The 12,465-nt window shown below is 38.4% G+C and overlaps 1 protein-coding gene across 17 annotated transcripts in view; it reads right to left on the bottom strand.

Annotated features, from left to right (window-relative positions):
• Nucleotides 1–5,224: 5,224 nt before the first annotated feature.
• The window catches only part of PAX2 (paired box 2), a 76,045-nt gene continuing 68,804 nt past the window's right edge, over nucleotides 5,225–12,465 (bottom strand). For 9 of the 17 annotated variants that reach the window (XM_044297060.1, XM_044297061.1, XM_044297057.1 and 6 more), the window contains 2 exons: nucleotides 10,818–10,904; nucleotides 5,225–10,115 (listed from right to left, as the gene is read on the bottom strand). In XM_044297060.1, coding sequence (XP_044152995.1) covers nucleotides 9,994–10,115; nucleotides 10,818–10,904 — 209 coding nt within the window. In that variant the 3' untranslated portion in view covers nucleotides 5,225–9,993. Of the gene's footprint in view, nucleotides 10,135–10,817; nucleotides 10,905–12,465 lie in introns of all 17 variants that reach the window. The other 8 variants (XM_044297065.1, XM_044297049.1, XM_044297054.1 and 5 more) reach the window with 1 other exon arrangement.

The raw sequence follows: 12,465 nt of genomic DNA, 5'->3' as shown, positions 1-12,465 counted from the left end.
CAACACAACGCTACAGTACACAATGCCCGCAGGACAAGGGACTTCTTCAAGGAGAATAACATCACTCTTTTGGCCCATCCTGCGTGTTCCCCTGATCTAAATCCCATTGAGAACCTTTGGGGATGGATGGCAAGGGAAGTTTACAAAAATGGACAACAGTTCCAGACAGTAGATGGCCTTCGTGCGGCCGTCTTCACAACTTGGAGAAATGTTCCCACTCACCTCATGGAAACGCTTGCATCAAGCATGCCGAAACGAATTTTGGAAGTGATAAACAATAACGGCGGAGCTACTCATTACTGAGTTCATGTTTGGAAGTTGGATTTCTGTTTTGGGGGGGGTTTAGTTTTTTTTGGGGAGGTGTGGTCCTAAACTTTTGATCAGCTGAAAAACAGCCTGTTTCAGTTTATTCGTTGTTTTCATTAAATTGAATGCTCAAAAAATGTTTTCTCTCACTCCCATTTCTTCTTGTTGCATGTTGAAGCTCTACTTGGAATCTTGTTAAGATCCAGCCATGCTAAATATGATTTTTTGCTATTTTTCAAGTGGTCTTAAACTTTTGATCAGGACTGTATAACTGCACCGCCGAACGGCAAATAGGCCCTTACTTTTTCCACTTATATACTCCACAAAAGGCTTTACAACATATAACTGCACCGCTGAACGGCAAATAGTCCCTTTCTTTTTTCCACTAATACATGCCACAAAAGGCTTTAGAGCACATAACTGCACCGCTGAACGGCAAATAATATTATTTTTTTTGCCACTAATACACGCCAAAAAGGGCTTTAGAACCAGGGCCGTTGCTAGGGTCTCAAAGGATCCAGGGCCCAAGCCTCAATTAATATTGCCCAATTCTCGAAGTCAACCAATGGCCCCCCCAACCCCTCCCCCTGCAAACACTAGCACTGAAGACATTTTACTGTACTTGCTATACAGCTATACAGCAGCACATACCTCTCACTTCCAGGGCCTCCAGGTGACATCTCCTCTGATGTAGATCTTCTCTGTCATCATCTTCTCCATTCATTCCGGAACAACTTCTCAGGCTGCGCTTCATCTCTGCAGAGTGTGAAACACAGACATTTTAGCTTCCTCACTTTTCTCTACCCCCAAATACTATCCTGAAGAGAAATGAGTGCCCCCCATAGTAATAGTACTCCTCATAGTCCCACCAATAGTAATTCCCTTCTAGAATGCCCTCATTAGTAATACTGCCCCCTACAGTGCACCCAACAGTGATAGTGCTCCCCAAGAGTGCCTCCATTAGTAGAAGAGCCCTCCAGTATTAATAATGTCCTTACAGAGCCCCCAGTAGAAATAAGGCCCTCCTATTGTTATCCCAGTGGCAATTAAGCTCTCTACAGACCCCTTAGTAGTAATAAGGTCCCCCCATAATGCTCTTAATAGAAATAATGTGGATCTATAAGTCCCTCCTATAGAGCCCTCAGTAGTAATAAGAACGCTTTATATCCCCTGGATTTAAAATGTCCCCACAGTGTAAGCCAGTATTTATAATACTGCCTACTGTTATAATACTAACCCAGAAGTGCCCCAGTATTTATATTGCTCCCTACTGTTATAATGCCCACACAGTGCCCCCAGTATTTATATTGCCCCCTACTGTTATAATGCTCGCCTTGAAGTGCCCCCAGTATTTATAATGACCCCTGCAGTGCCCCCTACAGGCATATTTCTCTGTTTAATGTCCTCAGAAATTATAATTCCTCAGCTCCTCCACCATACAGTCCCATGTAAATAACACTATTTCCCTCCCTCCGCCAGTCCCATGTAAATACCATCACACCATTTCTCCAGCCCCTTCCAATATACAGTCCCATGTAAATAACATCCCTCTCTATCTACATCAACCTCCAAAATACAGTCCCACGTACATAACATAACCCCCTCCCAGCCACCTTCAACATACAGTCCCATGTAAATAACATAACTCCACCCCACTGTCCCACGTAAATAACTTCAGCCTGAACATACAGTCCCAGTTAAATAACTACAACTCCCAACATTTCTCTGCCTCTCACACTGAGTAATCTACCCCTTCACTTACCTCTCCTCATGTAGCAGACCTCACCACGGCTTCTTCCCACGACTTCTCTTCACTGCTGATCCGTCCTTTCCTGCACTGGTCACATGATGGTGACATCATCGCAGATCCTTTTCAGCTACTGAATTTAGAACTGATCACGTGGACTGTGATGTCACCACAGGTCCTTCAGCTCTTGCAGGACATTAGATTCAATTGTATTGCCATGTGGCAATACAGTTGTATCTAGCAGGCAGGCAGTACATTCGGGGCCTGGGAAAAAACATAAGGGGCCCAGGCCCCAAATTTTTTAAACTAGCAACGCCCCTGTTTAGAACATATAACTACACCACTGAACGGCAAATAGGCCCTTATTTTCTTCCACTTATACACGCCACAAAAGGCTTTAGAACACATAACTGCACCAGTAAACGGCAATTAATATATATTCTTTTGCCACTAATGCACGCCAAAAAGTGCTTTAGAACATATAACTGCACCGCTGAATGGCAAATAATATATATTTTTTGCCGCTAATACACGCCAAAAAGGGCTTTAGAACATATAACTGCACCGCTGGACGACAAATAATATATATTTTTTTGCCACTATTACACGCCAAAAAGGGCTTTAGAACATATAACTGCACTGCTGAACGACAAATAATATATATTTTTGTGCCACTAATACATGCCAAAAATGGCTTTAGAACATATAACTGCACAGCTGAAGGCAAATAATATATATTTTTTTGCCACTAATACATGCCAAAAAGGGCTGTCATTTTCTCACTTCACTACACAATGGCAAATACTTTTTTTTGTGCCACCAATACACCAAAAAAATGGGTTTAGAACTTATAACTGCACGGCTAAGTGAAAAATATATATTTTTGACACTAATACACGCCAAAAAGGGCTTTAGAACATATAACTGCACCACTGAACAGCAAATAATATATATTTTTTTGCCACTAATATACGCCAAAAAGGGCTTTAGAACATATAACTGCACCGCTGAATGGCAAATAGGCCCTTACTTTTTTCCACTTATATACGCCATAAAAGGCTTTACAACATATAACTGCATCGCTGAATGGCAAATAATATATATTTTTTTCCACTTATACATGCCACAAAAGGCTTTAGAACATATAACTGCACTGCTGAACGGCAAATATATATATTTTTGTGCCACTAATACACACCAAAAAGGGCTTTAGAACATATAACTGCACCGCTAAATGACAAATAACATATATTTTTTCCACTAATACACACCAAAAAGGGCTGTAATTTTCTCACTTCATCAGACAATGGCTAATAAGCCTTTTTGTCCCACTAATACAAGCCATAAAATTCTTTAGAACATATAACTGCACCGCTCAAGAGCAAATATGACAAAAAATATTTTCTTGTAATAAACCCTGTTAATGACTGTATCAAACAGCACTTGCATCTTAATAACAAGAATGGTTTGCTGGAATTACAGAGCTGTATAATGGCAATTTATATCCCCAGTCAGTGCAGCAAGATGTAATGGGATTGTTCCTATTACCCAGGCTGTAAACTCCCCTACTGAGCCCTGTTCTGCTTCAATACTGTGGAAGGATTTCTCCTTATCCTTTCCCTGAACTTCTATACAGCAAAATAAAAGTTTTAAAGTATTTTCTACCACTGTCCTTAGCGCCTGCTGACCTCTCTCCCTGCACTAAGTACACTGAAAAATGGCTGAATCCAAGATGGCTGAGGCTAGGGCTGTGACATCACAGGGCTGGCTGGCTGCTGAGTGGCTGCATGCATGGCATTGTGGGTGATCCCTCGTTCCCAGAGTTCCTTGCTCCATGTCCTAACAAGTGCAGCAGCCATTTTAGGAGAAAATGCGATTTGTTACCAGGAAGCGTGAGGAAATTTGGATTCAGTGCAAATAGAATTTTTCCTGAAATTCAGATCGAATTCCACTTTTTCAACTTCGATTCGCTCATCTCTAATCATGATATAATGTAACAGGTAAACCCTTTCCAAATGAAATCTTTGGAAAACATTATACTGCTTGTTCTGACAAGATACAAACATGCTCATGGCACACAGTTCACAGACAGAGCTGTAATTTTTTAAGCTATCAGAGAATCATAACACTCTGAATGTGACCTTCAAAGGGGTAATCTGGCCTCGGAATTTTTTTTTTTTAAATCAGCAAAAAATGCCAAAAAGGAAACCCAATAATCACCTTTCCAGTCCCCTGCCAATTAAGTGCAGATGCAGATGGCTTGGCATTTACTTGGTCTTTGGCATCATGGGTCCCTTCATTGAGCTGTGATGCCAGTATTGTGACACATGACCACTGATTGGCTGCAGTGATCACATGCTGGCCACTACTAGACAAAAACCAGGCAGATGGTATGTCTTTCTCTCGGCATAGAGATTTTTTTTTTTATTTTAAAGGGGTTGTCCCATGAAAAGTATTCAGCATTTTTTAAACCGGCACCTGGATCTGAATACTTTTGTAATTCCGTGTAATTTAAAATTAGTATAGACACTTGGTTATTCACTGAAATCTGTCTGTATAGTACCACCTGCCATTTGCTCTTTTTCAAATTTTTCATCCTGTTCACTGAGATGACAGCACATGCTCAGTTTCGTCCTTCAACTGCAGCAGAAATAGCATGCCCTGTGAGAAAGGACAGGGCTCCTAAGCTGCCAGCTTAAAATAAATCTAGCAGATCAATTGGAGAAATGAATGGGAAGATCTCTGTACCATGTGAGGTACAAGGCTGGTTCTAAGTTTGTTAGAAAGAGATTGCCATGTACTATATAATATCTGATTTTCATTGTTTTACATTAATCATAGGATAACCCCTGCAATTACATTTAATGTTGTTTTTTGTTTTGTTTGTTTTTTTATGTTGGATAAAGCCTTTAATATGATTTTTATGCCACTGTTTTAGAAAAACATCTGTGTCAATTTGGTCTTATACTGCAAAACCCTGATTCTGGGTGTATTACACTTGGCCTTGTAGTATATACATTAATACGGCACAATCACATACACTTTGGGTGGATTTAAGTTAGATAACGTAGTACAATAATAGTACAATTGATTGATCTGTTTAAATTCACCAAAAGAATAGGCCCACAAGACGACATAGAAAATAATTTATTTATCATGTGCATGAAAAAAGTTAAACAACTGAAGCGATGATCAAAGCCAATTGGCTTTAGTCAAACACGTCCAATCAAATGTTGTAGCAGAGACGTATCTCGTGTACCCGAGTCAAAGAAGGCACACTGTTGTGCATGCTGCTTGCTGCAGTTGCATCATTGCATTAGTTCCATTTCAAAGTGTCTACAGATTTGCCAACTGACTTTACAACCAATAGCACTTGTGTTCTTTTATCAGTAAAGCTTTGCTCCCTACTAGATGCTCCCTTGCTGTCAGTCCATAATGCTACTATATGGGAAAAATTATCCTACCTGTCAAGAAGCACGAACAGATAGTTTCTGCTAAATATCCATGCATCTCAATGTCATTCAGAAAAATTTTATGTAGAATTTGAACTTTTATTTTGCCATTAGAAAGGCTTGAGCAATAAAGAATGCCCACTTTGTGTTTTTACTGCCTTAGGAGAAGTCATAAAGTATCAAGTTAAAATGCACATGTCATTCTTGGCCTTGTTCCCTGTATCACCAATAGTGTTGAGCGAATCAAGCTTCGGGTCATAGATCCAATGTCGATTTGTTCTAACATTTTGTTTTATTGCTGTATGGAGACCAGCCTCCTTACTGCATTAAAATGTATTGCCTCAGTTGAGGCAAAATTTGTTTCACCAGCAGTTGTGCGACAATGAATTTGGTAATCATTTCTACATCTTTAAAAACATTTCAAATTAGCAATCCGTAGTCGGGTTTGGTACCGAGGTATCAGCCACTACCAAACCCGACATCGGATTCTAAATTTGAAATATTTTTAAAGATTTTTAAACCAAGTGTCAGAACAAATCGACTTCAGATCTATGATCCAAAGCTCGATTTGCTCAACACATAACCAACATCAAAAGAGACCTTGTTGGGTGCCTTCTGGAGAAGGTTAGGTGGGTTTACTGCTGACATTGTGGACCACTCATGACTGGCAGACACAATATATCACATTTTGTTTTAGATATAGGCAAATTTATGGATGTGCGATACTTGAAACCAGGATTTAAAGTAAGCGATGGAAGGGAGCAAGCAATGACAAGCACTGGCCAGGGCAACATGCAGAACAGTGTGTTTGCATAGTATTCTTTCAGAAGCTTCTGTTGTGTAAAAATGAGGCAAAAATGAAGTCTTAGGCTGTTTGCAAAACCCGCAGACTTTAGCGAGTCACTAATGTTCATGCTGTGCTTTATTTGAAACATAATTTTCCTTTTTTTCCAATGAGCACAAGAAGACTTGCAACATACAGACATTTTGTTGTTATCTACATGATGAAAGCTTCACTTTATAGCATGTGTAATGAAATGCGGATGAACTTATATACAAAGACAAAATATCCTTCACTTTACACACATCATCTTTCTACAAAGCAGCAACTGTTTTGATGTAAAATAAATTTAAATAATTGCCATGTTTTCCTTGTTTTCATAGAGTCCGCTTGGTTTAAACTGGATTCTACCATACAATAGTACCACATAGATCTAGTGTCAGCAACACAATCCATACATAATACTGTATATGCTTAATATAAATAAACATAGGCAGGGATACAGGAATGTTCTAAACATTTCAGTGTAAAAACAATAATTATTAAGTTTTTAATGCAGACCAGCAAACAAATGAGAATTTGGAGCCAATACAATCCAATTAAATTTAGCGATATCTCAAGATTTGTTTTGCATAAATCAGAAATGTGTTTTCTTTTTGTTTCTACTTTCTGATTTCTTCTTTGCAATTAATACTGATGATCAAATTAATGTTAACATGTCTTCCATCCTTCTTCAGCTTTGTGATTCCTATAGAAATTACCAATGAAGAATGTGCATTTAACTAACATTGCTGTCTAGAGATAGATAGACCACCTCAAATGGACCTTCGATGAAAGATAATTGGCCAAGTAAAACCTTTTTGTCAAATAAACTAAAGGGCAGTTCTCGAAAATGTTCTTATTTCTATTACCCTCCTCAATTTTACTTATCCTTAAATTAATGAATGTCATGTTCTATCTGAAATATAAACCTGTTTTCTCTTGTGTCCTGTTCTTCTTAGATTTTTTTTTTAGAAGACAGATTTCTTCAAAAATCTTGGTTCTCTGAGGAAGTAAGCATACCTCTATGCTAGACTAATATGTACAGATACGCCTATATCCAATGATCAAGTAACCAAGGGAAAGGGATTTGAAAGGTTGAAAGATTCTTCCCTCTTCAAATGTTTAATTGTCCAATTGACATAAGGCTCAACTTTTGTCTTAGTCTTGTAGAGGAAGGCTTTGCAATGTAGGATAGTAGGAGGGAAATTGTTTTTTTATTATTTTTTGGTGCCTTGCAGGACATTGATAGTATCAACTAGCTCTTAATTGTTAATAGCTTCCAAGAAAATAAGTTTGCCAAATGTCGGGGTCTGGGTTATTCTTGAATGGCCATCAACTAGGACTACTGATCAGTAGAAGTCTGGGTGCTTAGATGTCAACTGTTTTCTAGAATCACAGTAAGTTGCAGAATCACTGAGCACTACACCCCCCACCTCCTACTAGTCCCCGTCGTCTCTGAGAACTGGGGATTAGTTTGGCTTGGGCTGTATGCTTTCTGCAATGTTAAACACTACAGACAGAAGCCAAAGCAACAAAGTGCTCACCTAATTTCAGCCCCTTTGTTCTTGGGATAAGTTAGGGATCCAAGCACCCAAACCTCTCCATTGATCATTTAAAGTCCTTTTTTAATATATTTGTAATATTTATAATAAAATTCACTGTGATTAAATATGCCCATGTACCTTATATTATTATTGAACTGCCCTTTATTGTCTTTGATCAAGAAGAAAACAGCAATCCCTCTGTTGAAGGCCAGCTAAGCTTTAATATGGTCCATGCATTACCGATAGCAATATTAGCACCAAAGCTAAAACTTATCAGTTGTTTTGACTTTTTTGGGATCGTAAGGCTAGGGCTACATGGTGACTTTGCTTACGACACATAGCACAGCCAAAAATCTTAGTCTAGCACTGCCTGCATCGCAGTTTCTGAAAGTGAATGGGGATGTTGCAGCCTACAAGTAGCTACACCTATGATACTTTAATCACAAGAAATCTATGCGGTTTGGATTTCTTGCGACTGTTGTGTCCCAGTAACTTGTGAGTCACAACGCCATGTAGCCCTAGCCTAAGTGTGGTGATAATACTACTTGTAAAGTGTCACTCTGTATTTCATTAGAGGCACCTTTAAGTATGTTTCCATAAATTATGAGATAATCACTATTATAAATGCACCTTTCTTAATTTCAAACATTAATTTGACCATGCTTTCACTTCTCAAAGAGGACTATGACAACACTAATCATAATGGTATTTTGCATGTAAGCAGAAGAGCCTAACAAGTCTAGATTCATGATGAAACCACATGGGGCCACATTTGACTGAGTGAGTTACAGGTGTATCAGGCTTTCTTTCTTGGTTTGATCATGTTTTTCTGTTGATTAAAATATTATTGTTCATTTAAATACTAGTATAATATATCTTTTTATACACATGGAATATGGGACATGGTGGAGGCCAAGGCCAGTTGTTCTGACACATTGGGTAATGGGTATAGGCAGCAAAACAAAAGGTGCCTATAACATCAAATTTTTAAACTTTATCTTTTTATGATTAAAATCAATGGCAATGCAAACTGTTATGTAAACCTGGAATTTGGGTTGTAAGTGCCATTTTATTCTAAATAAAAAAAATGTCGAATTTACAAAGCCATATCCTGTATTTTTTTCCTGTTATATTTCTCCACAATGATTTTATGCTAAAGGGACATGACAGGGTCCCTTAACATCGTACCCCGACACACTAGTGCAAAAAAACAAAAAAGAGGAAATTATATTTCAAGAACTGCCTTCTTTACATACTCCAATATGACATTCTCTTCCATTTTCAGCATTTTTTGTTTTTGTGTTTTTTTTATAGAAAATTGTCTATTGTAATTTGTACAGACCTTCATGATAAAGCATAAAAACAGTGTTTTTATATATATATTTATATATTCATATATTTTTTCTCTAAGTCATTAGACTTTAAAATGTCCTCCAGTCTTCTTCTCTGAGATGATTGTTTTTTTGTTTGTTTTTTTACTTTTTTCATTCTTTTTTTGTTCACTGGTATGATGTCCATGTGGAGTTTTATGACATGCCACACACAATGAATGGAGTGTGAGAGATAGGCATCCAATCCAAGGCAGAAAGGTAAAGAGAGGGTTAGTTCTGAAACTCCCAAGAGAAATCACTAATGAAACATTTTTTTTAAATTCCTATAGTCCTCCAGTTGCTATAAGCTTCATAATGATTCTGTCAGAACTCTTCTGTCCTCAGTAGATCTTTCCAGTGGAGCACATTTAGATGAGAAATATTTGACTCTTGTTTTTTTTTGATTATCTTGATTTGTTTCCCTCTATTTTTTTTTTTTTTTACCAATAACATTTGTTTTTGGAATTCTACAAAAATGTCTTGATGCTTTGCATTGCTGATGTGAGCATAGTAACACTGGCTAGTAGGTTAAAATGTTGCTGTCTTAAGGACCCAAAGTCCATTGTATAAATTAATTTGTGGGCCTTTCACTTGCAACAAAGGAGTTCCAGTGTCAGGTATGTGGATAAATTAACAACATGGAGGAAGGTAGTAGACAGAAGATCAGCCCCTTGCAAATTAATAGTCAGTACTTGTAGGAAAGTGATTGTAGGAGGCATGGCATGAGACAGTCTTCTTCCCAAGATGATGTTCACACAGGTACAATATGGAGGCCTAAGTTCTCGCCATGTAGTTTCATGTGGTTTCCATGGTAACTAGTGGCGGTCATAGGCAGTGGCAGCAGTGGGAGGTGCGGAGCCCCTGGATGTGGCACTATAATAATAAGGGGAACCTGAAAGTTAACACAGGAGAAGAATGGACTGGTTGAAAGGACAACAAACAAAACAAAGACAAACACAACAAGAATACACATCTATGCTCTCCAAATATGCCCCCATTCTATGTAGGAATATGTACTTTACTACAAGATACATTTTAATTGGTAGCCATGTAGCTGGCAGCATGCAAGGGGAAACTTGTTTAAAGGGTTTAGCTTGAATAAAAAAAGAAGTAGCCTAATAGCAGTCAATGTGATAAAATATAAAAAATAACCCTTATTCACCTGCTAAATTCTCCAGCTGCACATATCTGGTGGTCCCTGTGGGTCTTTGATCCTGCAACAACTGCTAAGGCCAGTGATTGGCTGCAGGAAAAATAAACAAAGCCTGCTGGGGACCGTATTGTCGAACAGGGGAGTGATGGTTCTTTTTGTTTTTCTTTACTAAATTGACTGCTGTTAGGCTTATTTTTGTAACATCCAGGACAACCCCTTTAAATGTAACTTCACAGGGGTTGGGGTTGGTATAAGCATGCAATAGTTTGAATCCCATTCCATACTCTGTTGACTAGAAAGCAATGCCTGTTATGTCCACAATGAAGTTAAAATACAAAGGATTAAGCACCACTACTTATTCTAGCCCTTTAAAAAGTATTAATATTTAAATTCTTTAGCCCAGGATTTAAGTCATTACTCACTTAGTAATGCTGGATTGCTAAACCTCCATGCTTCATTGTATGTCGTGTACTGAGGATGACTGTAGGGATTTCCTGAAAATTCACTTCCTAGAAAGTCAATAAATTAAAGGTAAGTACTGCATATATCCATCATATGTAGATACAATAGAGACATTTGGTTGACTTGATCAATATTCATAAACTTTTAGCCATTATCTGCTTTACTGATATCTGTAACTGCTAGTGGTTTCATTGGCTAAATGTTCAAAAATATTGGTTTTTCCCAATAAATTATTTTATCTAGTGCATTTTTAACAAACAGTCTATAACCAAATTTATGGTGAAAGGTCTCAAGACTGGTGATAGTAAAAAGTCTGGGCCTTAAGAAATTTAGGGGCAAAAGAAAGACAGTCATATATACAGACGTGGACAAAATTGTTGGTACCCTTTGGTCAATGAAAGAAAAAGTCACAATGGTCACAGAAATAACTTTAATCTGACAAAAGTAATAATAAATTAAAATTCTATAAATGTTAACCAATGAAAGTCAGACATTGTTTTTCAACCATGCTTCAACAGAATTATGTAAAAAAATAAACTCATGAAACAGGCATGGACAAAAATGATGGTACCCCTAACTTAATATTTTGTTGCGCAACCTTTTGAGGCAATCACTGCAATCAAACGCTTCCTGTAACTGTCAATGAGACATCTGCACCTCTCAGCAGGTATTTTGGCCCACTCCTCATGAGCAAACTGCTCCAGTTGTGTCCGGTTTGAAGGGTGCCTTTTCCAGACTGCATGTTTCAGCTCCTTCCAAAGATGCTCAATAGGATTGAGGTCAGGGCTCATAGAAGGCCACTTTAGAATAGTCCAATTTTTTCCTCTTAGCCATTCTTGGGTGTTTTTAGCGGTGTGTTTTGGGTCATTGTCCTGTTGCAAGACCCATGACCTGCGACTGAGACCAAGCTTTCTGACACTGGCTAGTACATTTCTCTCTAGAATTCCTTGATAGTCTTGAGATTTCATTGTACCCTGCACAGATTCAAGACACCCTGTGCCAGACGCAGCAAAGCAGCCCCAGAACATAACAGAGCCTCCTCCATGTTTCACAGTAGGGACAGTGTTCTTTTCTTGATATGCTTCATTTTTTCGTCTGTGAACATACAGCTGATGTGCCTTGGCAAAAACTTCGATTTTTGTCTCATCTGTCCACAGGACATTCTCCCAGAAGCTTTGTGGCTTGTCAACATGTAGTTTGGCATATTCCAGTCTTGCTTTTTTATGATTCGTTTTCAACAATGGTGTCCTCCTTGGTCGTCTCCCATGTAGTCCACTTTGGCTCAAACAACGACGGATGGTGCGATCTGACACTGATGTTCCTTGAGCATGAAGTTCACCTTGAATCTCTTTAGAAGTCTTTCTAGGCTCTTTTGTTACCATTCGGATTATCCGTCTCTTAGATTTGTCATCAATTTTCCTCCTGCGGCCACGTCCAGGGAGGTTGGCTACAGTCCCATGGATCTTAAACTTATGAATAATATGTGCAACTGTACTCACAGGAACATCTAGTTGCTTGGAGATGGTCTTATAGCCTTTACCTTTAACATGCTTGTCTATAATTTTCTTTCTGATCTCTTGAGACAGCTCTTTCCTTTGCTTCCTCTGG

Source organism: Bufo gargarizans, chromosome 6, assembly GCF_014858855.1.
Source record: "Bufo gargarizans isolate SCDJY-AF-19 chromosome 6, ASM1485885v1, whole genome shotgun sequence".
In the NCBI taxonomy this organism is placed as follows: domain Eukaryota; kingdom Metazoa; phylum Chordata; class Amphibia; order Anura; family Bufonidae; genus Bufo; species Bufo gargarizans.
Note: the sequence above shows the minus strand (reverse complement) of the source record. Positions and strands in the feature narration are given on the sequence as shown.